This window comes from Myxine glutinosa, chromosome 1, assembly GCF_964187855.1.
Source record: "Myxine glutinosa chromosome 1, kmMyxGlut1.1, whole genome shotgun sequence".
Lineage (NCBI taxonomy): Eukaryota > Metazoa > Chordata > Myxini > Myxiniformes > Myxinidae > Myxine > Myxine glutinosa.
In genome coordinates this window covers 263,646,630-263,673,896 of record NC_136261.1, presented here as the reverse complement: position 1 = coordinate 263,673,896, position 27,267 = coordinate 263,646,630, and the positions used below count along the sequence as shown (strand labels likewise).

General features: G+C 48.6%; 1 protein-coding gene across 3 annotated transcripts in view; it reads left to right on the top strand.

Annotated features, from left to right (window-relative positions):
- Positions 1-1,762: 1,762 nt before the first annotated feature.
- The window catches only part of LOC137439472 (serum paraoxonase/lactonase 3-like), a 103,903-nt gene continuing 78,398 nt past the window's right edge, over positions 1,763-27,267 (top strand). Inside the window, exon 1 of one of the 3 annotated variants that reach the window (XM_078786504.1) lies at positions 1,763-2,086. In XM_078786504.1, the coding sequence (XP_078642630.1) occupies positions 2,025-2,086 (62 nt within the window). In that variant the 5' untranslated portion in view covers positions 1,763-2,024. Of the gene's footprint in view, positions 2,087-3,604; positions 3,678-27,267 lie in introns of those variants that run through there. The other 2 variants (XM_078786508.1, XM_078786505.1) reach the window with 2 other exon arrangements.

The window sequence follows — 27,267 nt, the reverse complement described above, 5'->3', positions numbered from 1 at the left end:
AACTTCTAATCTGGTGAGTGGGTGTATCTGCACATGAGCAAAATGCTATTGAAAATTGGGTCGCCACGTCAAAATCTAAGATGGCCACCTTGCATCTTCCACTTTGTCAACTCACATCACTTCACCGGGACCGAGGCGTAACGCTTGTTTTCTAGGAATAGGCTTGATTTGCAGTGATCTAAAGTTACAACCGTCAAAGTGGTTGTTGTCCCCCGTCGCACCGCGGAGCGAAAGGGGGACTATGATTTTCCCCTCCGTCCGTGTGTCCGTTCGTGTGTGCGTGCGGGCGTGCGTGCATGCATGCATAAGCGAAGGACCGAATTCTAATTTGGTGTGTGGGTGCAACCCACGTCAAAATCCAAGATGGCCGCCGCCATGTATGTCTGACGCCATGAATGTCTGAACATTGTGAGCAGAATATCTTGAATAATAAGCGAAGTACCAACTTCTAATCTGGTGTGTTGGTGTATCTAGGCATAAGGAAGAACGCTATTGAAAATTGGGTCGCCACGTCAAAATCCAAGATGGCCGCCGCCATATATATATCTGAACCTAGTGAGCGAAATCTCTTGAAAAATAAACTAACTACTAACTTGTAATCTGGTGTGTGGGTGTATCTACGCATAAGGAAGAACGCTATTGAAAATTGGGTCGCCACGTCAAAATCCAAGATGGCCGCCGCCATGTATGTCTGAACCTTGTGAGCGGAATATTTTGAAAAATAAGCGAAGTACCAACTTCTAATATGGTGTGTGGGTGTATCTACGCATAAGGAAGAACGCTATTGAAAATTGGGTCGCCACGTCAAAATCCCAGATGGCCGCCACCATATGTATGTCTGACCATTGTGAGCGAAATACCTTGAACTAGAACGGGCACTCGGTAGAGCGCATACCTTCGCCGCAGCTACTGTTCTGTACTTGGCATGGGAGTGTAGGGAACAGAACAGTGAACAGTTTGGTGCTGATTTCATGCAAATCGGATAAGAATTGACCGAGTTATGACAAAAAACGCACATTTTGCAAGGTCGTGACCCCCCTGACCTTTGACCCCCAACCGCTAACAAGGGTAATGTCTTCACTGGGTCATGTCGTATATCACAAGATCGGGCATTGAATTCTGAACATTTTGGCATTAGTTGCATGCCAATTGGATAAAAATTGACCGCGCTATGGTAAAAATACGATTTTGACCTTTTCGTGACCTTGACCTTGACCTTTGACCCGATTGCTCCCAAAATCTAATCAAATGTGTCCCGTATAATAACCAATCATCCCACCAAATTTCATGCAATTCGGTTGAATACTTTTTGAGTTATGCGAATAACATACACACACACACACACACAGACATACAAATAAATACACAGCGATCAAAACATAACCTTCCGCTTTTGCGAAGGTAAAAATAAACGAACTACTAACTTCTAATCTGGTGTGTGGGTGTATCTACGCATAAGGAAGAACGCTATTGAATATTGGGTCGCCACGTCAAAATCCAAGATTGCCGCCTTGCGTCTTCCACTTTGTCAATTCACATCACTGCACCGAGGGGGGACCTCGGCGTAACGCTGGTTAATATTGAATTTTCCTGCACTGCTCTTGCCATAGATTGAGGCTAAGACAAACACTACACCAACATCAATCGAATATAGTCTCATTGCAACATACAGAATATCCCCTTTTCAGCATATATTGCGCAAATATTGCGTAGGGTACGCTGAGAGTGAAAGATATGAAGAATGGGCAAAGGAAGGAAAATTGATTTAATGATTTATTAGTCAGTGAATATATAGGTTTTTGGATTCTTAGCTTCAGAAAGCATATTCGTACGTTTATGAGTCCTATCACATCACTATTGAAATGTTGGTAAACTCCAGATAGCTCCCTCGCCCGTACGACTGTTGTTGAAAATTTTGGAGCGTTGCTTTGGAACCGGAGCGATAAAAACTGCTTTACCAAGGACACTATATACTTGATATAGCAAATAAGAGTTGCAGTTTTTCAGCAGAACACAAAGCCGCCATGTGGAAGAAGACCATTCTCACCATCATTGGTTTCCTTCTTGAGAATATCATGAGAATGAGGTGAGTGTTCATTAAATATACTGTGAGAATTGCAAGTTTGCACATGCGCTGATGTTAACACTACTTGTTTCTCTCACCATGGTTATTACAAAATCCTGATGATGGAGAATGTATGAATAATTATTGCACAATTAAAATAGTTCTTAAATAAATAAATGTAATTATGAATTAATTTTTTTTATTCAAGATGTGCAAGATATTATTTCCCACGAGGAAGAGTATTTTTCCCGAGTGATGGGAAAAGCTAGTATAGGATCCCCTTCCCCTCGCTCTTCCCCCCCCCTACCCCCCACTTTCTCTCTCCCCCACTCCCCAGTCTCTCCATTATTTCCTCCCCTACTCTTACACCCCTCTCCCCCACACCCCTCTTCTTCCCCCAATCCCCTCTCCCTCTCATGTCTCCTCTCTCTCCCTTGTCTCCCCTCTCCTTCCCCACACATCTTCACGTATGTTTGAATGGAATATGTAACCATGCCAACGGTTTTTTTTTCAATCATGCAAATCGATGATTACCTTTCCAAAGGTAGATATTCAGGGGAAGGTAGAGAGCAGGGGTTGGAGTTCAATACCGCAAACAGACATTTTGTGGGAGCAAAATACGTTGCAGTGAAAGAAGATGTCGTTGTGTGCAGACATACATGGAAACACTCTGCTGGGACCTGTATCAATGACAGTCGCTACATGGATGGCGATGTTACACACGTATTGCACTAATTTATTAATAAACAAGACTAAATATGAGAGATATGCATAATAAAAGAACACTGTACTGGATTATTTTCAATTTTTTCATCAAGGCTCGTGGAAGAGCAACGATACGGAACAGACAATGACGTTCATGGGAGCAACAAAAGTTGATGCAAAAAGTAGAATCCAAATCCAAAAACATCTTAACCGATGTCCCTGGCCGGTAGTAAAACAAAATCAAAATATGGAGTGAAATACAAATGAAATAATCGAATATATCAGCTTTTAATAAGCATATACGATACAATCATGATGGGTTCACAAAACTCAACAAAACACGGGGGATTATACACACAAAGTTATGGATTATGTCTGATGAATTATTTGCAAGGAGGGAATGGGAAATGCGAACAGGTCGAAATGGGATTTTAACATGAATGGGTCAAAATGTTAGGTGGAATTTTGGCCTGCAAAATAGAATAGAGGATTAAATCAACGGGACAAGCACGATGTCCGAAAGGTATTCACACTCGCTCTAAACCATCTTTTCTGGGTTCGAACCATGACCGGGTTATAGACTGTCATCAGTATTGCACAGGCAGGATGATTCATCAATGTGTGTGCCATCCCTCAGATGGATGTTAAACTGGGTGTCACATCTGCTGGATTTTCACCCCCCCCCCCCCCCCCACTATCCACACCCCACTCTTCCATACCCCCTTCTTCATTCTCGCCCCATCACTCTCCCATCTCTCCTCTGTCCTATATCTCTCCCCTCCCGAACCTCACCCCTCCTCTTCCTCCCTCTCTCTCGCTCTCTCTCTCTCTCCCTCTCTTTCCCTCGGTCCAACACCCCTCCTCGCACCACCTCTCACTCCCGGAATGTAAAGTACAACGACATGTGGTGAGGCTTCGGTCTCCCCCTGCCCTCCTTTCTCCCTCCCCACCCCCTCTCTCTTCCCTCCCCTCTCTCTCTATCCACCAACCCCCTCTCTCTCTCTTTGCCTCACTCCCACCCCCTCCTCGCACCACCCCTACCTCCCGGAGTGTACAGTACAGCGACATTTGTTGAGGCTTTGCTCTCCCACCATATTTTCTCCCTCCCCTATTCCCTCTCCCGTCTTCCCCTGCAATTTCTCTCTCCCCCACCCCTCTCTCTCCCCCACCCCTCTCTCTATCCCCACCCCTCTGTCTCTATCCACCACCCCTCTCTCTCTCTTTCCCTAGCTCCCACTCCCCTCCTTGCACCACCCTCCCTGCCAGAGTGTACAGTATAGTGACATGTGAGGCTTCGCTCACCCCGTCCTTTCTTTCTCCCTCCTCACTCTCTCTTCCCTTCCAGTCTCCCCCATCCCCTCTCTCTCTCTTCCAACTCTTTCCCCTCCCTTCTCCCCTCCCTCCCCCCTTTCCACTTCATCCCTCCTCCTCCTCTCTCCTTCACTTCCCCCACCCCTCCCCTCCTGCTCCCTTCACCACACCACCTTCCCCTCCCCAAATCTCTCACCCCTCACCTCCCCTCCCCCTCCCGATATTTCTCCACCACCTCCTACTCGCCATTCCCCCCGGAGTTTATTGTATAGCGACGTGTGGTGAGGCTTCGCTCTCCCCCCTCTTTTCTCCCTCCCCTCTCTCCCCCCTTTCCCATCTCACCCCTCCCATTTCTTTCTCCCTCAACCCTTTCCCCTCCCCCCCCTATCCCTTCCCCTCTTACCTCTCTACTCCCCTCTCTATTCCCTCCTCTCTTCATATTTACGTCACAAAGTACCTTTGCCTCCGGGTACCTTTGCTAGTGTGTGTGTGTATATATATATATATATATATATATATATATATATATATATATATATATATATATATATACATACACTATATATATATATATGCTTGGCTCGGCTCGCTACGCTCGGCTCACCAAGCGTCGTTACTGAGGAACGGGCTTATTTTAGCTGAGGCTAATGACTGTACCTGAGTTGCTGTGTTGTCATGATTTACACCAATCATAATACAAACAATTACTTTGCACAAATGTATTTGTTGTGTTTGTGATATTACATTTTTATAGGCAATTTCGGTTGAAGATTTAGGTTGAATGTTATTTTTTTCAAGAAATAACCCCTCAGCACACACATAGGGGAGGGGTAGTTGCAGACTGGAAGTTTGGGACGATTACACCTCACCACCACGTAATTCAAAACACCTCACAGCCATAAAACACGTAATGAAAACACCTCACCACCACAAAACTAAAAACACCTCACCACCACGAAATTGAAAACACCTCACAGCCATAAAACACGTAATAAAAATACCTCACCACCACAAAAATAAAAACACCTCACCACCACAAAAATAAAAACACCTCACAGCCATAAAACACTTAATAAAAACACCTCACAGCCATAAAACACGTAATAAAAACACCTCACCACCACAAAATAAAAAACACCTCACAGCCATAAAACACGTAATAAAAACACCTCACAGCCATAAAACACATAATAAAAACACCTCACCTCCACAAAATAAAAAACACCCCACAGCCATAAAACACGTAATAAAAACACCTCACAGCCACGAAATTAAAAACACCTCACAGCCATAAAACACGTAATAAAAACACCTCACAGCCATAAAACACGTAATAAAAACACCCCACAGCCATAAAACACGTAATAAAAACACCTCACCACCACAAAATTAAAAACACCTCACAGCCATAAAACACGTAATAAAAACACCTCACAGCCATAAAACACGTAATAAAAACACCTCACCTCCACAAAATTAAAAACACCTCACAGCCATAAAACACATAATAAAAACACCTCACCACCACGAAATTAAAAACACCTCACCGCCATAAAACACGTAATAAAAACACCTCACCACCACAAAATTAAAAACACCTCACCGCCATAAAAAATGTAATAAAAACACCTCACAGCCATAAAACACGTAATAAAAACACCTCACCACCACAAAATTAAAAACACCTCACCGCCATAAAACACGTAATAAAAACACCTCACCACCACAAAATTAAAAACACCTCACCGCCATAAAACACATAATCAAAACACCTCACCGCCATAAAACACGTAATAAAAACACCTCACCACCACAAAATTAAAAACACCTCACCGCCATAAAACACATAATAAAAACACCTCACCACCACGAAATTAAAAACACCTCACAGCCATAAAACACGTAATAAAAACACCTCACCACCACGAAATTAAAAACACCTCACAGCCATAAAACACGTAATAAAAACACCCCACAGCCATAAAACACGTAATAAACACACACCACCACAAAATTAAAAACACCTCACAGCCATAAAACACGTAATAAAAACACCTCACCACCACAAAATTAAAAACACCTCACAGCCATAAAACACATAATAAAAACACCTCACAGCCATAAAACACGTAATAAAAACACCTCACTACCACGAAATTAAAAACACCTCACAGCCATAAAACACGTAATAAAAACACCTCACTACCACGAAATTGAAAACACTTCATAGCCATCAAACACGTAATAAAAATACCTCACCACCACGAAATTAAAAACACCTCACAGCCATAAAACACGTAATATAAACACCTCACAGCCATAAAACACGTAATAAAAACACCTCACAGCCATAAAACACGTAATAAAAACACCTCACCACCACGAAATTAAAAACACCTCACAGCCATAAAACACGTAATAAAAACACCTCACCACCACGAAATTAAAAACACCTCACAGCCATAAAACACGTAATAAAAACACCCCACAGCCATAAAACACGTAATAAACACACACCACCACAAAATTAAAAACACCTCACAGCCATAAAACACGTAATAAAAACACCTCACCACCACAAAATTAAAAACACCTCACCGCCATAAAACACGTAATAAAAACACCTCACCACCACAAAATTAAAAACACCTCACCGCCATAAAACACATAATCAAAACACCTCACCGCCATAAAACACGTAATAAAAACACCTCACCACCACAAAATTAAAAACACCTCACCGCCATAAAACACATAATAAAAACACCTCACCACCACGAAATTAAAAACACCTCACAGCCATAAAACACGTAATAAAAACACCTCACCACCACGAAATTAAAAACACCTCACAGCCATAAAACACGTAATAAAAACACCCCACAGCCATAAAACACGTAATAAACACACACCACCACAAAATTAAAAACACCTCACAGCCATAAAACACGTAATAAAAACACCTCACCACCACAAAATTAAAAACACCTCACAGCCATAAAACACATAATAAAAACACCTCACAGCCATAAAACACGTAATAAAAACACCTCACTACCACGAAATTAAAAACACCTCACAGCCATAAAACACGTAATAAAAACACCTCACTACCACGAAATTGAAAACACTTCATAGCCATCAAACACGTAATAAAAATACCTCACCACCACGAAATTAAAAACACCTCACAGCCATAAAACACGTAATATAAACACCTCACAGCCATAAAACACGTAATAAAAACACCTCACAGCCATAAAACACGTAATAAAAACACCTCACAGCCATAAAACACGTAATAAAAACACAACACCACAAAATTAAAAACACCTCACAGCCATAAAACACGTAATAAAACACCTCACAGCCACGAAATTAAAAACACCTCAACACCATGTCATTTAAAAACACCTCACCACCAAGTAATTCAAAACCCCTCACCACCACGTAATTCAAAACACCTCATCACCAACTAATTCAAAACACCTCACCACCACATAATTAAAAACACCTCACCACCACGTAATTATAAATACCTCACCACCACGTAATTCAAAACACCTCACCACCATGTGATTTAAAAACACCTCACCACCATGTGATTTAAAAACACCTCACCACCACGTCATTTAAAAACACCTCAACACCACATAATTCAAAATACCTCACCACCACGTGATTCAAAACCACCACAACGTTATTAAAAACACTTCACAACCACGGAAACAAAAGTTTGAGGGAGTCGTTAAGTGACAACACAGACACTGCCCAGATGTGTAGATATATAGATAAATGACTGTACCCGAGTTGCCGTTTTGTCATGGTTTAAACCAATCATAATTCAAACAATTATTTTGCACAAATGTATTTGTAATATACGTGATATCACATTTTATAAACATTTGAAGTTGAAAAAAAAAATTCCCCAAAAAATTCCAAAAAAACAACAACAAAAATTGGAAATTTTTCAAAAAAAAATACCCTTAGGACATACCGACGGGAGAGATTATGTGCATACCAGAAGTTTGCTACGTTTGAGAAAGTAGTTCAGTGACAACACAGGGCAGATGCTGCACAGATATATATATATATATATATATATATATATATATATATATATATATATATATATATATATATATATATATATATATATTGTTACGGATCTCCGACGTCGGCTCTCCCCTTATCGAGAGGGAGTTAATCCCCATGTCCTTTATCTGGCCGACGTGATCCTGGGGGTTATAACGTCCTCCCCGGGCAGCGTTAGGTAGGGTTTTTAGGACTAGGGATTCGCTATTACCTAAGTACTAACGCTGACCGGAAACGAGGGAATAACTCCCGCCCAAATCACGGATATTGATAGAATATGCCGAGTGGACAGCAATCCGCGATCCAAGCTGTTAACCACTGACTAGACCCGATTATAGCGGTTCCGAATCGTGCCACGCTTACCCAATTGAGAAAAGACTAGGACGATCGGATTAGGAAGAATGCAGGAAGAACAAGGCAATTTATTCACAATGTACAAAGAAGAGGAAACAAAAGAATGTACAAGGAAGAGGAAGAAAAAGGACACAGGGCAGCCTTAATAACAGTCTTATTCTATTCCCTGGACCTGGGCACGATCACTCTCAGATTCGGTCTCAGACGTAGACTCACACGGGGATGTAGAAGGTAGGGTGGAAAGTCTGGCGATGGTGTTCAGGCTCCGGTCCAGCTCCGGTCCTCGACCCGTACCAGGCGATGATGGTGGACGGCAGACAGCTCTCTGCATAGCGTAGGCGCGAGCGGACAATTATACAGGGGAAGGTTGGTAAACTGGCGGTTATACGAAGCGCTTTTCACACACATCCTTCCAAAGCAGCCGCCTCAATCAAGGCTCATAACACGAGTTCTTGCAATAAGTCGTTGTAACACCGTTCTTTAGCGCGCTCTCCAATGAGTCCTTTTACCATCTCCTCTCCACTCTCTCTTGGCGCGAGTCCTCTCAACAATGCGCTCGCCCCTCAAGTCCTCTCAACCACGATAAGTTCTTTCGACTCCTCATATAACGAGTGCAGTTGCATCAGTCCTCTCCGCACAGTCCTATGTAATGAGCACTGCTGCGTAAGTCCTCTCCAGCACTAGCTCCCTCTGTCAGTCCTCTCCACCACGAGAAGTTCTCTCGAGTCCTTTAGGTCAACCTCTTATAATGATTGCAGTTGCGTCAGTCCTCTCTGCACAGTCCTCTCAACAACTCGCTCGCCCCCTCAAGTCCTCTCGAGGGCTTTGTGTCCGCGCTTTTATAAGCCAAGCCAGCGAACGCTCTGGAAGCCCCAACCACACCCGGTCAGGCGATCTCACCTCAGCCCTGGTTGTTGGCTGGTGATGGCTTACCGGCTCCGCCTTGATGGCTGTTTGACGTGGCCGCACCTCCATCCTTGCGCTCCACCCCCCTTTTCGGGCCTCACCTCGTGGCTTTTGGGCTGGGTCGAGCGAGCCCAAGGGCAGCGAAGGCTGCTGGCCATGGAGCGTAACAAATTGGGAGGGCCGATGGGGCATAGACTGGAGAGTGCTTAATGGCGTCGCTTGGAGGGAGGCTGCCAAAATGAACGAAAGGGGCCTACTCTTATTTGTTTTACGCAACGCAGATGCAACTATTGGGAATGGCCTTATCTAAACACATACTATGAAATAACTGACATCTTATGGTGACCTACGTGTTGCTTGTGGCCTATCTATGGGGTGCAACCTTCAACCTTTAATGATGTTTTATTTACAAGTGTGGGTTCTCAAAACCACAACATTATATATATATATATATATATATATATATATATATATATATATATATACATATATATATATATATATATATATATATTGTTGTGGTTCTCTACACTGCCCTTCTTCCCTTTACCAAGAGGGGATTAATCCCCTTGTCTTTCTGGGCTTGGCGGAACCGAGGCTTGCAACGTCCCTTCCGGACAAACGCGGAGTAGGGTCTCGGGACCACTTCTCGCTCGTACCTAATTCCCCGCGCTGCCCTGGAAGCGAGGAAACAAGCCTCGCACGAACCACGTGTGGTTTGATTATGCCAAGCGGATTGAGTACCACGTGGTCCATGCAATTTTAATTAGTGGAACCCAATTTGAGCGATCCTATTTGTGCCACGCTTAGCCAATCGAAGAAACCACAGGAACGGTCGAATGGCAGAAAGGAAGAACATAGGTTTAATATTTCCCACACGTATTTACAATGATCAGGGATGCAGAGACACAGAGCAGCCTTAAGCAGTCTTAACCCCAAATCCAGACAACGGGCCCGCCTCACACTCACACAGGGAATTGCAGATGGGTAGATGTTCCCCAACGCGTCGACGTGGTCGTCAAGAGACGGTCCCCATCCGGCTCTCCACGGCCCCAGCACGTCCCGCAAAGATGGTAGCAGGCGATGGCAGGAACCCATAGCGCGTCTCCCGAACAAGGCAGATAATGAGGTGGAACGGCAAAGGGCGGGACTTTCAGCGTGGCTGGCGATTACTCAGCCGTTTTCACTCGCATGACTTAAATGCGCTGTATATTGGTTCATGCGCGTCTGGCTGCGCCCGCGTATCTGTACAGCTCTCGGATGCTGACAACTCCTCTTCCTCGATCCTCTGAGCTGGTTGGTCAGTGCGCGCAAGTTCGTTGCTCATCAAGTCCCTTAGGCAGCAGTCCTTTCGTGCAAGTCCTTTGTTCATCAGCTTTCCCGCGCTAGTCCTCTCTACTGTTGCATGCACGCCAGTCCTCACTTCAGTCCTCTGCTTCAGTCCTCTTTACTGTTGTGTGCGTGCCAGTCCTTTCGTGCAAGTCCCTTGCTTCAGTCCTCTTTACTGTTGCGTGCGTGCCAGTCCATTCGTGCAAGTTTCTTGCTTCAGTCCTCTCGAGGGCTTTGCACAGCGGGTTTTATAGCTACGCCCCCCGAACCTTCTGGATCCCTCTCGAACCCTCTCACCACGCCCTGTGATGCCATGCCGCCGCCACCACCTCTGAGCTCTGATTGGCGGCTCGTGCTTACCATCAGCGCTTCTGCCACTCCGCCTCGGTCCTCCTGACATTCCTAGCCTGCCTCGTGTTAACTCGCCCAAAATGAACCCAACATTGGCGCAAAAGGGCATGAGGCTACAGACGCGGGATTGTCGGTGACAGTAGGTCCTATTCTCTTGGCTCTACTCAATGCAGAACTAACAATGGAAAAGGACTAAGCTTACAAATACTAAGACATAACTATACTATCGCGAGGCTACATGTTGCTTGTGTGACTAACTATGAGGGGCAAATTTCAACCTTTATTAGACTCACTGTACAAACTCAAAACCGCAACACTGCCCCCCTCCCTCGTCAGACTCGTCCCCGAGTCGAACCTACAAAAACTGGAACGACCGGTTTTGAGAAAGATCTGGGACTAACTTTTAATTACGTGTGACATACAGATGTGGTTCCCCCTAACATTTATTCTAACTCATGTATGTGACAGTTTTACAACACTAAATATGTCCCACCTACTGCGTTGAGTAGCTACTCTAACAGAATCATGCCCACAATTAACCGAATTGCGGAATTATTTTCAAACTAAACATAAAGGCGGTGGGCAGCATTTTTATATATAAGCACAAAACCTAACCTTATTTACAATTCTATGACCCAGGACCTGTCCTTTTTGGAAAGAAGAATGGAGGGGAGAGAAAGCACAGCAATGCACAAAAACACATTCAAAAGTCACATTTCATTTGCTGTTGGTGTCTGGCATCTTCTATCTTCGGTGTGCACATATTGAACCGGCAAGCCCCTGGACCGGCATACAGGCCATTCCTGCTCTTCGGGGCTTAATAAGCTTACAATCTTCTCGGCCCTAGCACACAAAAATAAAAAAATGCACAACAAGTGTGTTCGTTTATTTGCCAGCATGGCCAACCCTATGTGATCCGACTGCGTGACATTGATGCCACTCAAAACAAGTGGTCCGAAGATGCAAGGTGAGTTTGCAGCAAAGTGCTGCACAGCAGAAGTGTAAGGCCACAAAACTTGTGGTCCATAAGTGTAATGTGATAATGTGCAGCAAAGTGTTTGTGGCAAAGTGCTGCACAGGTGCAGCAAAGTTACAATAAAGGATACGGCAGCAAAGTGCTGCGCAGTTCGTCTGCACCGATGTAACAAAGTGCAGCGGGGGTGCTGCACAGGTGCAGCTGCACAGGAATGCTGCACAGTTCCACCTCCAAAATGGTCCTGGGGTGGGGGGAGAGACACAGCACCACCAGCAAAGCAGAAAGGGCACAGAGGTACACAGCAATACAAGGTAATGCAGCATGAGGGGCGCGGAAGAGCGAGCAGAGCAAGCTCGTCCCTAACCGTTCGTGCCCCCTAACGTCATCTTACACTACCCTTGCCCTTCCCTGTATTTACAAATTCAAATTCGTCTCTACGTCTTGTCTCCCATATCCCCCTCAACTTCAAATTCGTCTCCCAATCCCTCCCAGGAAGGAAGGAATGGAACAAACACAATGTCTCATCATGTCATGATGCGTCTTACTCACTCAACAGGTTACTTGGTCTTGGTGCGGAGCTTCGTTCTCCTTGGTGAATGGATGTGGATGGCGGGAAGGGAATTCTCTCATTCTAAATACACTACTTACATTAACCCATTTACACTACCCGGGGTCATACCCTGCCAATCGGCCATCTTTAAACTATGTGGTTCTAAAAACCAAATTTCCCATTGACCACCCTGTGATGCCATCCGAATTTGGGTCTCACTCCCCAATTTTTCACACTGTGCCCTTGCACAATTTCGGGGCTGGGTCGTGTGGCTCCACTAGCAGGTCTACCTACCTGCGCACCTCCACCACTGAAGTCGCCACCCGAACTTACCTACTCCTGCGACTACCTAAACTGGGGAAGGCCCCTCCTGGCACTTTACCCCTCTGATGACCTCTTTGGCATTGGGCTACCCGGGTCCTTCCCTTGGATCCTCGGGCCCCACTGAACAACTCACCACTACTCTAACTGGCTCCCAGAGCCTACCTGCGGCCTCACCTGGCCGACAAACTACCAGTGGCAGAGTGCCCCAATAACCATACGCACCAATTAAACCACACGCCCAGCCATGTCACTGACTCATGCACCCAACCAAAGCACTACTTGCCACTTCCCGCACCACAGGTGTCAATATCCAAAATTTACCTGAGCCCTCTTCCTGCCTTTACACTACCCCCGCCCGGGCATTCGTGAATGGGTCCATCTCCCCCCATTCACTCCTTCGCACCATGCATTCCACACTTTTTATTCCCACACCAGGGCATTCCACACCACTTATTCTCACACCTTTTGGGCTCTCATACCAAATCTCTTGCACACCTTTTGTGCTTTCACACCTTTTTCCACGAACCCCTCAAACACAGTTGCTTTTATCTCAACACAATTCCTCACCAAGCACACAGCATCATCTATCGAACTGCTTTTCCCCTAAAACTTGTGCTTCCCCGTCATACAATTACACTATGCACTCCCCTCGTTATTAACATCCACCTAATCTCTTTACGTCCCCTCTACAGTACAAATGTCTCTATTTAAATCTTTTGTCCTCTACTGTCCTCTAATTTCTGAACAATTATCCTAGCCCTCCCTTGGCTAGCTTCGGTGCCCAATGGAGGTAACCATTGCTGGCCCCCCTTGTGCCTAACACTGCCATCCCCCTAATCTAATGCCCATGAGCCCGGTGTGAGGAATGGTAAAACCACCATTCCTCCACGCCGGTACCATTCCCCAACACTATTGCTATTTGTCCATTCCACTTGAGCCTCTCCGTGTGGAAATACATCGTCATTACGGCTCGACCTCGGGAGGCCGAGCGATGCGTGCAGGTGGTTGGTCTACTGTCGGTTGGGTCTGTCCGGCATTTTCGATCCAGGGGAGGAGGCATGGAAGGGCCTTCAGAGCTCCATCCCTGCACGGTGCCTTGCGGTCCCACGCACAATGGCCCAACTGCCAACAGTCGGAGCACCGCACCCGCCAGGGGCGCGCGGCTCCGAACTCTCCTACCTCCCCTTGAACCTTTCCGTTTTCCTCTTTCACCGCGGCATGGCACCGACCATACAGGGCGGGGTCCGGCACGAATCGTGCATGGCGGTCCTTGTGAGACCGCCGTGGCACCGATCCCCGCTGATCCCCGCTGCACACAAAGCACACACTCACCAAGGGCTCACGTCGGCTATTCTTCACGCTAAATGCTACACCGGTCTGTGTCGATGCTTGAGCCGCGTTCTCACCACACGTGACCCATTCCACACATGTTGCTTGTGTGACTAACTATGAGAGGCAAATTTTAAACTTTATTAGACTCACTGTACAAACTCAAAACCGCAACAATATATATATATATATATATATATATATATATATATATGTATGTATATATATATGTATGTATATATATATATATATATATATATATTGTTGCGGATCTCCCGAAGCCCATTCCACGTTACAAAGGGGGGATTAAACACCTTTTTCGCCCTGGGTCTTCGTGTCTATGGGGCCGAATCGCCACTTCCGGAGCAAGCGTGAAAAAGGGTATCGGGTCGAAGCCGCAAGTACTGTTAACCCACGCTGCCACGAAAGCGGGGACCGGACCTCGCACGAGCCATGCTTAATCGAGTTTTCGCCCGAGCGGTATGCGTATCACGTGACTCGTGCCGTTACTGTTATGGAACCCGATACGAGCGGTTCTATTCGTACCATGCAAGGCCAATTAATGGAAGGGATGGGAATGGTCAAATCAGAGGAAGAACACAATTTATTTACACAATGTACAATGATTCGCAGAGACACGGAGCATGCACTTAAACAATGTTAACTTATTCCCAGACACAGGGCCCACTCACGCACACGGGGAGAAGAAGAGAAGAAGTTCGCGCGCCAAATGCGCTTCACCGTCGGTCGCTCCGGGACAGCTCGCTCGGCGTGGCCCTCTGGCAGTCACGGCATGTATGCAGGAAAATGCAGGCAGGGAGGAGATCGCGCGTCTGTGGCCCGGAATGGGTCGTTCTCTCAAGCGCGATTAATACAGCGCAGAGCGCAGGGCACGTTCGTGTACAAAGAGGATAACAGGCAGTTGTTCCGGGGCTGGGTGATTGACAGACTCACTCAAGCATCAACTCAGGCGAACTCCGAACTGTGCACATGACTCAACTCATCTGAGAACTCCAACTCATGGGCTGCGCAACTCTCATCTCCGTCTGAGGTGGGGGGCTCGGAGCAGGCTTTTATGGCTCCGCCCCAGCCTTACTCGAATGTTCAAAGCCCCACCTCTCATCGCCGTCGTTAGCCACTCCCCGCGAGCTCTGATTGGCGGCTCGTGCTTACCGGCCACTCCCCCTGCAGCTCCTCCCTTCGGCCTTGCCAGACTTGTTGAAGGCCTACCACGTGGCATTCCAGCGCCAAAAGACCGCCCTACTCATGGGCCTGCTCAACGCAAAACTAACACATGAAAGGATTACGCTTACATTTACTAAGAAATAACTGAACTATCGCGAGGCTATATGTTGTGGTGCATCTACCTACGAGGGGGATGATCCTTTATTCCAAAACCGTAACACTACACCCCTCTCTCACCAGACACGCCCCGAGTCGAACACACCAATAGAACGACTGGTAGCGCCTGACATGCAAAATTAATATTACATTTAAATGTGAGACATAGGTGTGGTTCCCCCTAGCATTTACTCTGACCCACGTGTGCGACAGTTTTAGCACTAGATATGTCCCTCCTATTGCATTGAGCAGCTATCTAACAGTTTCACACCCACAACTGCCCGAGTATTTCCAGAATTTCAAACTAAACACATAGCCGGTGGGCACATTCTTATATTTACAAGCACACAACTTAACTGTATTTACAATGCTATGACCCAGGACCTGTTATTTTTGGAAGAGAAGATTGGAGGGGAGAGAAAACACAACAAAACACTCATAAATGGCACTTTCTGCTTGCATCTTGCTTCTTGCTTCTTCTATGTGCGTCTAACAAACCGGCTGGCCCCCTGACCGCCATACAGGCCATTTGAAGCATCAGGGCCATCTAAACTTGCAGAACTTCTCTATCCCTAGCACACAATAATAAAAATGCTTTTATTTGGCCAGCAGGGCCACTCTCACATGGTCCAACTGCGTGGCCTCAGTGCCACTCAACAAGTGGTCCGAAGGTGCAAGGTGAGATGCAGCAAGATGCTGCACAGCAGAGGTGCAAGGCCACAAGGCTTGTGGTCCATAATGAGTGACAAGGTGCAGCAAGGTGGTTTGTGGCAGCAAAGTGCTGCACAGGTCAGCTGCACAGGTGCAACAAGGACATGGCAGCAAGGTGCTGCACAATTTGGCTGCCCATGTGGAACAAGGACAGGGCAGCAAGGTGCAGAAGGGAAGCTGCACAGGTCGATGGTGCTGCACAGTTCGGCCTCCAAAATTGTCCTGGGGCAGGGAGGAAGACAAGGCACAACAAGCAAGCGGAAAAGATGCAATGGCACACAGAAAAACAAGGCGGTGCGGCACGAGGGACGCGGAAGAGTGAGCAGAGCAAACTCGTCCCTAGCCGTCCGTACCCCCACCATTGGCGACACCACCCTAGCCCCCCTTGTATTCACAATCCGTCACTACGTCTTGTCTCCCATATCCCCTTCTAATTCCGAATTCATCTCCCAATCCCTCCCAGGAAGGAAGGGATGGAACAAACACAATGTCTCATCACATCATGATGCATCTCACTACTCAAATCAGCCTACAGAGCCTCGGTGTGGAGCTCGTCCTCCTTGGTGAATGGCCGTGGATGGGGCGAAGGGATTTCTCATCCTAACTACTCTTGTAACGTTAACTCTTGTTAACTACCTGGGGTCGTACCCTGCCAATCGGCCTCTTTAAACTATGTGGTTCTAAGAACCCGAATTCCCATTGCCCACACTGTGGTGCCCTCCAAATTTGGGTCTCACTCCCGCAAATTTTCACTCGTGCCCTCACACAATTTTGGGGCTGGGTCGTGTGGCCCTACAAGCAGGTCTAATTATCTGTGCACCTCCGCCACTGAAGCCGCCACCCGAGCTTACCTGCTCCTCACGACTACCTAACTGGAGAAGGCCCTCCCTGGCACTTACCCCCTCTATGCCCACCTTGGCATCGGGCATCCCGGGTCCTCTCCCGAGATCCTCGGGCCCCACTCACGACTAAGCTACCCCTGCTCCCAGAGCCTACCTGCGGCCTCACCTGGCCGACAAACTACCAGTGGCGGAGTGCCCCAATAACCATACGCACTAAGTAAGCCACACACCCAGCCATTCCACAGACTCATGCACCCTACAAAGCACTTCTTGCTACTACCCGCACCACAGGTGTCAATATTCATACAATTTACCTATGCCCCCGACCTGGCTTTACACTACCCAACCCGGGCTTTCGTGAATGGGTTCCACTCCCCCCATTCAATCCTTCGCACCATGCATTCCACACCACTGATTCCACACCAATTACTTCCTCACACCAAATATCTTGCACACCATTTTCCTCACACACCTTTTGTGCTCACACACCTCAACACAATTCCTCAAACACTACTACACAACTCCATTTGTTCTCAAACACAATTCCTCAAACACACAGCATCATCTATCTAACTAAGTTCCCCTAAAACTCGTGTTTCCCCATCGTCCCTTTAAACTATGCACACCCTTTTCTTTATCATCCACCTAAACTCTCTACGCCCCCTCTAGAGTCCAGGTGTCCCTACTTAAATCTTGTCTCTACTGTCTTCTAGATCCCTAACAATTATCCTAGCCCTCCCTCGGCTAGCTTCGGTGCCCTATGGAGGCAACCATTGCTGGCACCTCCATGTGCCTAACACTGCCATCCCCCTACGCTAATGCTCATGCCCCACCCCCCCCCCCCCCCGGTAGGAGGAATGGTGACACTACCATTCCCCCCACATGTGGTACCCTACTCTCCAGTCCTCTACACTACGAGCCCCCCTCTGTGGAGGTACGTTGTCACAGCTCGGCCTCGAAGGGCCGAGCAATCCATGTGGGTGGTTGGTCGCCTGTATGTGGTGTCCGTCCGGCATTTTCGATCCATGGGAGGAGGGATGGATGGACCGAGGTGCCAGGCTCCATCCCTGCGTGGGGCCTCACGGCCCCAAGCACGATGACCCAACCGGCCACGGTCGGAGCACCGCACCCGCCAAGGTGCGTAGCTCCGAAAACTCCTACCTCCCCTTGAACCTCGCCGATCGCCTTTGCCACCACGGCACGGCACCAACCATACAGTGCGGGGGCCGGGGGCACGAATTGTGCATGCCGGTCCTTGTGAGACCGATGCGGCACCGATCCCCTCTGGTCCCTGCCGCACACAACTCACCATCACACGCCCTTTTTCCACACCCCCAGGTGCACACTCTCGCTCATACTCTGGTGTGCATTCTCGCTCACACTCCGTAACACACTCTTTTCCTGCACACTCCAGTGCACACTCGCTCTCCACACACTCGGGCCTCGCACACTCTGGTGCACACTCGTCTATCACACACTCGGCCCTCGCACACTCCAGTGCACACTCTCTCTCCACACTCTCGGGTACGCACTCTCTCTCATACTCCGTGCCACCCTCACTCGTACACCGCACAATGGGCCCATCGCGAACGCCCGGGTCTCGCCTTTCTCCCAAGCGCGCCGAACACCCGTTCGCTCCAAACACATTCGCGCCATTTTCGCTACTCACCTCGGAGCCCTCCTTCTCCGCCAGCACCTGCAAACTTTTTATTGAGTTAGCAAGCCTGGCATCACGGTGCAAACACAGACTTTGTTCACATTCCATCTTTTTCTCCCGTGATTTGCTCTCTGTTTCTCCCTTCTCTTCAGCCCCAATTGTTTCTTCTTTTTCTAGCTCGACGATCGTCGGCGCCCCTAAAATTTCTTTTTTCAATTCGACCTTCCTCGGCGCCCCTGCAATTTTATTTTCCAACGCGACGATCATCGGCCCCTCTACACCCCGTGTCGCGACCCTCATTGCCCCAATCAACTTGGCTGTCCTCTGCTCTACCTCGCTCTCCATGCGCTCTCCGCACCGCTTCACCTCGCCACGTACCACCGCAACTTCCTCGCTCAACCTGCGCCAAATGTCCTCCCCCATTTTAAAAATTTCTTTCTTCGATGCTGCCCTCATCCTTTCCATTTCGCACCTGGCTTCGTCCCTCTGAGTGTCCATTTTGCTTGACAACCAATTTTTCATTTTTCCCAATTCCCGGGTGGATTTGTCCCCCAATTCTTTCAATTCCCGGGTGGATTTGTCCCCGATTTCTTTCATGTTATCATTCACTCTATCAAAGCTCCCCGTGAGTTGTACCATGAAAAGGCCCCAGTCCATTGGCACTGTGGGCCCGGCTCTCGCCGCCACGTGCGAGGCGCCGCCATTTCCTACCCCTGCTGCCACCCCCTCTTCGGCTTCCTCCACTACCAACTCCTCCTGTTGGTCCTGGGTCATTAGTTCTTCTTCTTCTACCACCACCGGCATTTGACTGTCTTGGCCAGCCATGGTACGAATTTAATTTTGGTTTTAAATATTAAATTTCGTACGCTCGTAATTTTGAGTGCATGAAGCGCACTCTAGGTCCAATTATCCCACTCCTGACACCAATTTGTTGCGGATCTTCCGAAGCCCGTTCCACGTTACAAAGGGGGGGATTAAACCCCTTTTTCACCCTGGGTCTTCGTGTCCACGAGGCCGAATCACCACCTCCGGAGCAAGCGTGAAAAAGGGTATCGGGTCGACGCCACAGTCGCCACACGCACCTTTAACCCACGCTGCCACGAAATCGGGGACCGACCTCACACGAGCCACGCTTAATCGAGTACACCCCAGCGGTATGCGTATCACGTGACTCGTGCCGTTACTGTTACGGAACCCGATTCGTGCAGTTCTATTCATACCATGCGAGGCCAATTAATGGAAGGGACGGGAATGGTCAAATCAGAGGAAGAACACAATTTATTTACACAATGTACAATGATTCGCAGAGACACAGAGCAGGCACTTAAACAATGTTAACTAATCCCCAGACACAGGGCCCACTCAGGCACACGGGGAGAAGAAGAGAAGAAGTTCGCCGCTTCGCCGTCAGTCGCTCCGGGACAGCTCGCTCGGCGTGGCCCTCTGGTGGTCACGGCACGTATGCAGGAAAATGCAGGCAGGGAGGACACCAACTGTTCCCACTCCCCAACACCAATTGTTACGGAAACGGGGACGGCGCTCCCCTGACCAAAGGGGGGGGGGGGTTCATCCCCCTTGTATTTTGCACTGGCCATCTCCGACCCTGAAGCTACCCCGCTCCCCTGTGGGGTGGGATTGGCCAAGGTGATTGGTCAAGGGATTCTCATACACCTCCGCCAATCCCTCCACAAAGCAGGTGGGTAACTCCACTCGAATCCCGGACAAGATGGAGGTTGCCGAGCTGTTCAGCAATCCGAAATCCGAGCCATTAACAACACTAACCCGATTCTGAGCGGTTCTGCCAAATTGTGCCACGTATATTCAATAGGGGACAGGACGAAAGCGATCGGATGAGAAAGAAGGAACCAAAGGTAAGAAGGAACAGATATTTATTATTATTTACACCAACAAAGAAACCAAAGGAGAAGGAAAGAAACGAAAGTAATGTACAGAAGAAGAAGAAGACACAGTGCAATCCTTAGCTTATACAGTCTTACTTACTCCCAGGGACAGGACAACACAAACAGACTCACACGAATGGGGAATTGCAGGTTGGATTGGCTGGAGGGAGAAGAAGGTGGGACCACAGGGCTGGAGGGATGACGTTCGATCCCATACAGGACGGCAGGGCTGGAGGCGAGCGGCCGCCGACTCTCCGTGCTCGGGTCCACACAGCAAGGTTTGCTTGAAGCAGCACGTCAGAGCTGCACGCGGCTGGGGGCTGTTTGAAGCAGCGTCCCTCCTCTCGCTCGTACCTCTCGCAAGCGCCTTCCTCCTCAGAACCCAACTCGGTCAATGCACCTCCCTCCACGTATCTCTCAGTGCGTGCTCCCTCACTCATCTGCATAAGCAGTCCCTCTGTCACCCTTTTATTGCCCTTCCCGAGATCAAGCCGCGGGCTAAGAGGGCACGCCTACCGGGTCGCTCTCCGCAGTGCCGATTGGTGGGCACGGGCTCTTCCCAGCTCCGCCCATGATGACGAGGGGCGGGCAACGCCCTTCTTCTCCGAGCTGACCACGCCGTAATGGAGGCGAATGCTGTTGGAAATGTAGGCAACGCTGCTGGCAATGTAGTTTCGGGGCTATTGTAAAGGGGATCTATCTTATTTGATTTCATGCAACGTAAGATCGACTAGTGGGAACATAGCCTTAACTGAAACACAGACTAATGGAATAACTATTGAGAAGGTCCTATGGTGGCCTACGTGGGGTGCATGGACTAACTAAGGTGCACTCATTTCAATTAACAGCCAATTAAAGGGGAAATGTATACAGGGGTTATTTATAAGGGATTTGTAATACTAAATTTGATAAAGTGAAGGTTCTAAAAACTGCAACACAGCACCCTCATTCCTCACGGGACGTCCCGGCCCAAAACCTTTAACTTAATGTGACACTCAGGTGTAGTTCCCTCTACAATTAACCTGACTCTGAGTGTGACAGTTTTAAAACACCAATAAATATGTCCCCCTATTATGTTGCACCCTACCTAACAGATTCACACCCACAACTAACTGAATTGCGGGTTTAATTTTCAAACTACACATGAACGGTGGGGAGCATTATTTACAAGTGACTTATTTGATGATTTACAAAACGCAACCCAGGACCTATCATTTTTCTTTTTAGGAAACAAAAAGAATCCTGTGGGAGGGAGGAGGCAGCATGCACTGCATCGACGCACCAGCACCAATAAACACCAAAGCACCAAAATGCACAGTCATGCACCATCCAGTGCGACATTGCACAACACAATAAAAAAAAACAACTGGTGGTCTTGTCCTTGCTCTGTTGCTCCCTCTGCTGGCTGTTGTCTCTTCCTGATGTTGTCTCTTTCTTGCTCTTCTTTGCTTGCGGCCTATTTGCAATAATCACAATAAAAACAGCACAGAACGTGTCCCATGTGTTTATTTATGGCCAACAGGGGCCGACTATGGTGGTCCACCTGTAGGTTGGTGCCACCTCACCGAGGTCCGCAAGCAAGATCTTTCTCTGGCCAACCTGGCCGGTCCCAGCAGAGGGGCCATGCCACAAAATGGGTGGTCCATAAATGGTGCTCCGCCACAGTACTGTGGTCCATATGGTGGTGCATGGATGCAGGCAGCTGGTTGCGGGGATTCGGGCACACAATTGCGGGCTCCCGCACGTTCCCCCTCAGTGCCCAGAGAGCACGGTCCATGGGTGGGGAAGGAAGACAAAGCGGCAGCGTTAGCGAGGGGTAAGGTCACAAGGGTACACATCCATCAAGGTAATGCAGAGCGAGGTGCGCACAAAGAGCGAATTGAGAAAGCTCGTTCCTAACGTACGCCACCCCCCCTGTCACCTACTCTACCCTTGCCCTTACCCCATATTTACAATAATTTACAATTCGTCTCTAGCATCACGTCTTCCCCATATCTCCCCTAATTCCAAATTCGTTACCACAATCCCTCTAACCAAATTTGCCATCACCCAATTCGCCATCAATCCTCATAAGGAGGGAGAGATGGACCATTAAGCACAATGTCACACCCACGTCATGATGCATCTCACCTTTCCAAAACATTTGCACAAAAATAAACAAAACAACCATGGCATGGTGTGGAGCACCGTCGTCACCTCAGGTGAGTGGGTGCAGATGGTGCGAGGAGATTCTTAATCCTAACTACTTCCTAAATGACATTAACACACTTTACACTACCCGGGGTCTTTCCCTGCCAAACCATTGGCCGTCTTACTCTATGCGGTTCTAAAAACTAAACTCCCATTGACCATCTGTGGCGCTCACCAATTTGGGGTCTCACTCCCCCGATTCAACTCCCTGTGCCTTCGCACAATTTCTGGGCTAAGTCGTGTGGCTCCCCTAACATGTCTACCTACCTGTGCGCCTCCGCCACTGAAGTTGCCACCCGAGCTTACCTGCTCCTTTACCCTAACGTATCTAATTGGGGAAGGCCCTCCCTGGCACTTACCCCCTCGGTGCCCTCTCTGGCACTGGGATACCCGGGTCCGTCCTCCGGATCCTCGGGCCCCATGCACAACAACTTTAACTGGCTCCCAGAGCCTACCTGCGTCCTCACCTGGCCGACGGACTAACAGTGGCGGAGCGCTCAACCAACCATACCTCTAACAGGCCACACGCCCAGCCATTTCCGCGTCACTAATGCACCCATCCAAACACCATTCTTCCACACGCACCACAGATGCCAATATCCAACCACAATTTACCTATACCCTCTACCTAACTCTTAAACTACCCTCCCCGGGTATTCGTGATGAGGTCCATCCTCCCCATCCACTGCCTTCACACCAACCACTCCACTCCACAGTTTCCACCATACTCACTCCACACCATCCATTCCATACTCCATGTATTCCATACCAGCTATTCCACACAACCATTCTCCATACACCTGTTCTTCACTTGCACACCTGTGCTCACACACCTGGTGCCTCCTGCACCCTCCTTCCTCCCAGGCTTCTTCATTCAATACAACGCCATTCACCCACACTCACAATACTCTGCTCAATACTCTTTCTACACACACACGGCACCATTCACGAGCATTGCCTCATTTGCTCAACACCAAGATTCTTCCATACGCAATGCCTCATTCGATAAACCACAAACACACTGCATCATCTGATCTACCTGGTGCCCTTCTAAAACTTGCGCTTCCCAGTCGCCCCTTATATTATTGCGCTCCCTCGTCGTTATAATCCACCTAACCTATTCTACGTCCCCTACTACTTGTACAATGTCACTACTTAACCCTACAGTTACCTATGGTCATTTCTAAGTCCCTAATCCATTATCCAAACCCTCCCTCGACGAGCTTACACTGCCATAACCCCATAACTAATGCTCATGTGCCCGGGGGATGTGAGGGATGGCAGAGTTGCCATTCCTCTACATCACCATCGCCAATCAAATTTTGCCCATCACGCCAATCAAATTTTCCAATCATGCCAATCAATTCACCCATCAAATTTTGCCAATCAAATTTCACTGCTAATCATATTCCCTATCCGTACTCGTCCATTAACTTGAGCCTCGGTGCGTCTTTACATTTTCAAAGCTCGGCTTCGCCAAGCTGAGCAATGAACGCAGGTGGTTCGTTTCCTGCAGTTGGATCCGTCCGGCACTCGGTTCAGGGGAGGGGGTTTGCTCGGGCCGAGATTCCAAGGTCCACCTCGGCGCGGAGCCTTTCGGTCTCCCGCCCGATGCCCCAACCTTGCCCGGCCAGAATGCCGCAACCACAAGGGGGCGCCGTCCTGACCCTTTTTGCCTTCCCTCGCACCGGGCCACCCGCTCCGCTTAGCGGAGCGTGGACGCGACCGTGCAGGGCGAGCCCCTTGCCCGGATCATGCACGACGCTCCGGAGAGACGCGACGCTGCACCGATCCCCGCCAGCTCCCGCAACAAACAAAGCGCACCGCGCACCGAGTGCTCACGTCGGCTATCCATCACCCTAAATGCTGCCCCGGTCCACGTCGATGCTTCACTTGCAGGCTCACACGCATACGCGACCCCTTTCACACTCACCAAGCCCGGCGTCTCCATACACTTCGTTATTGTACCTTCTCCTATACACCACCCAGGTACACTCATTCCGCTCACAGACTTCGTTACACACCTGACCACCGCACACCTTGGCACACACTCGTCGTTTGCACACTTCATCAACACACCTCCTCGCGCCCACTCCTCGGTCACATCCTCTGTGACAACCATGGGTGTGCACTCTTCTGCACACCCGATCACGCGCTTCAATGTGCCCTCTCGCACCCGCGCCACCACCAACTCAGGTGTACATTCCCAACACACGCTCAACCATTCCAGGTGTGCATTCTTCCATTCCAGGTGTGCATTTCTTCTCACCTGCCACAACCAACTCGTACTCCGTGTCACTCTCACCAGCACACTCTGCCGTGCATTTACCCTCACTCTCGACAGAACACTCACTCCTCGGCACACACTCTTGCTCACCAATACCCCTCGCATTCCCCATAGTCGGACCTCCTTGCACACCTCCTCTTTCCACGCACTCTGCACCTGTCGCACACCTCACCAGCGGCCTCTCACGAACGCCCGGGTCTAAACCAACACCCAAGCTCACTGAATCTCCCATCACACCATATACATTCCCGAGCATATCGCCACTCACTTCGGCACCTCTTCTTCGCTCCTCCTCCGCCACCTGCAAACTCTTTATTTGGTCAGTAAGGACATCATCACGCTGTGAGCACAAACCTTGTACCAATTCCATCACCTCCTCCTTTATCTCCTTTTTAGTCTCCCTCCGTCTCTTTTTAATTTCACTTATCCCCTCTTCCACTTCCTCTAATTTTTGTCTCACCTCTTTTATTTCCCGGTGTGCCCCTTCAATTTCTTCCTCTAATGCTACCTTGGTCGTCTCTATGTGCGTTCTGACTTCCCGTTCTTTTGTCTCCATTGCCTCTGTCACCTCATCCAACCTCTTTGTCAACCCCTCATGTACCATCTGACATTCCTTCTTCGTCGCTATCAGTTCTTTTTTTTATTTATTTCTGTGTCGCATTCAACCGCCCGATTACCGCCGTTTTCTTTTCCACTTGCTCCCCTAACTCGTTTTGTCCCACCGTCAGCTGCTCTACTCCCCGCGTCAGGTCTTCTATGCCCCCCTGTAACCTAGCCGTACTATTCCTCACCTCTTTCTCCATGCGCTCCTCACCCCGCTTTACCTCCTCGCGTACCCCCGCGACCTCTTCGCCCACTCCACGTCTTATCTCCTCTCCCATCTCTTTGGTAGATGCCGCCTTCATCTGTTCCAAATCATTCCTCTGGGCATCCAATTTACCTTCCAACCCTCAATTTACCTCTCATCTCCCCTTCCTGTTCAGGCTGGAGTTCCCCAAGGCAGGGTTCTGGGCCCTGTGCTTTTTCTGGTCTTTATCAATGATCTCTCCGACTCTCTGGAAAATCCTCTCTATCTCTTTGCTGATGACTGCAGTCTCTGCCGCTCCATTCCTCTTCCCTCAGATCGGCAGTCTGCAGCCTCCTCACTCTCTGAAGACTTGGACAAAATCACAGACTGGTCAAACAAGTGGAACATGTCTTTCAATCCTGACAAATCTCACACTCTTACTATGTCTCTCCGAAAAGATCGACTGGACAACCCTCCCATCTACTTTCTCAACAATCCTCTCCAAGAAGTTCTGTCGCTCAAGCTTTTGGATCTCACTATCTGCCATGATCTTTCTTGGGAAAACCACATTTCCAAGCTGGCCTCCAAAGCCAGTCGCCGACTGGGCATCCTCCGTCATGCGAAGTCCTTCCTCGGCACACCTGAGCTCCTCACCACATACAAGGCTTTCATCCGCAGCTCAATGGAATACTGTTCTCCCCTATGGGCCGGTGCTCCTGCCTCACACCTAGCTCGGCTTCACGCTGTTGAAACCAAAGCTTTCAGAATTATTGGAAACTCCCGCGATGAAGCTATCTCTGAGGGCCTTTCACTCACTCACCGCAGGCAGGTAGGTGGTCCTTCTGTCTTCTACCGACTCCTCTCCGGCCTTGCTCCCCCAGCTCTCTCTGTGCTCTGTCCCCCAAATATTCTGACAGGTCGCACAAGATCTGCCAGCAACCCTCTGATGGTTAAACTGCCGAAATCTCGGCTCTCTGCTCACCTTCACTCTTTCATTCCTCTCTTCTCCCGCCTCTGGAACAAACTCCCTCAGTCTCTTCAATCCCAATCCTCCCTCCAGGTCTTTAAAACAGCTGTTCACCACCATCTCTTATCTTTCCCCATCCAAAACCTTGATCTTTTCTGCCCCCGCTAATTCACCTCAGATCCACCTTGTTTGAAATTCCAACTTTCCTGGAAGTCCTGGCAGTCTCCATATGTTTTATACCTCTCCCACCCCCCCCCCCATTCCCATGCCCCCCCCAAAGCCCTCTCCC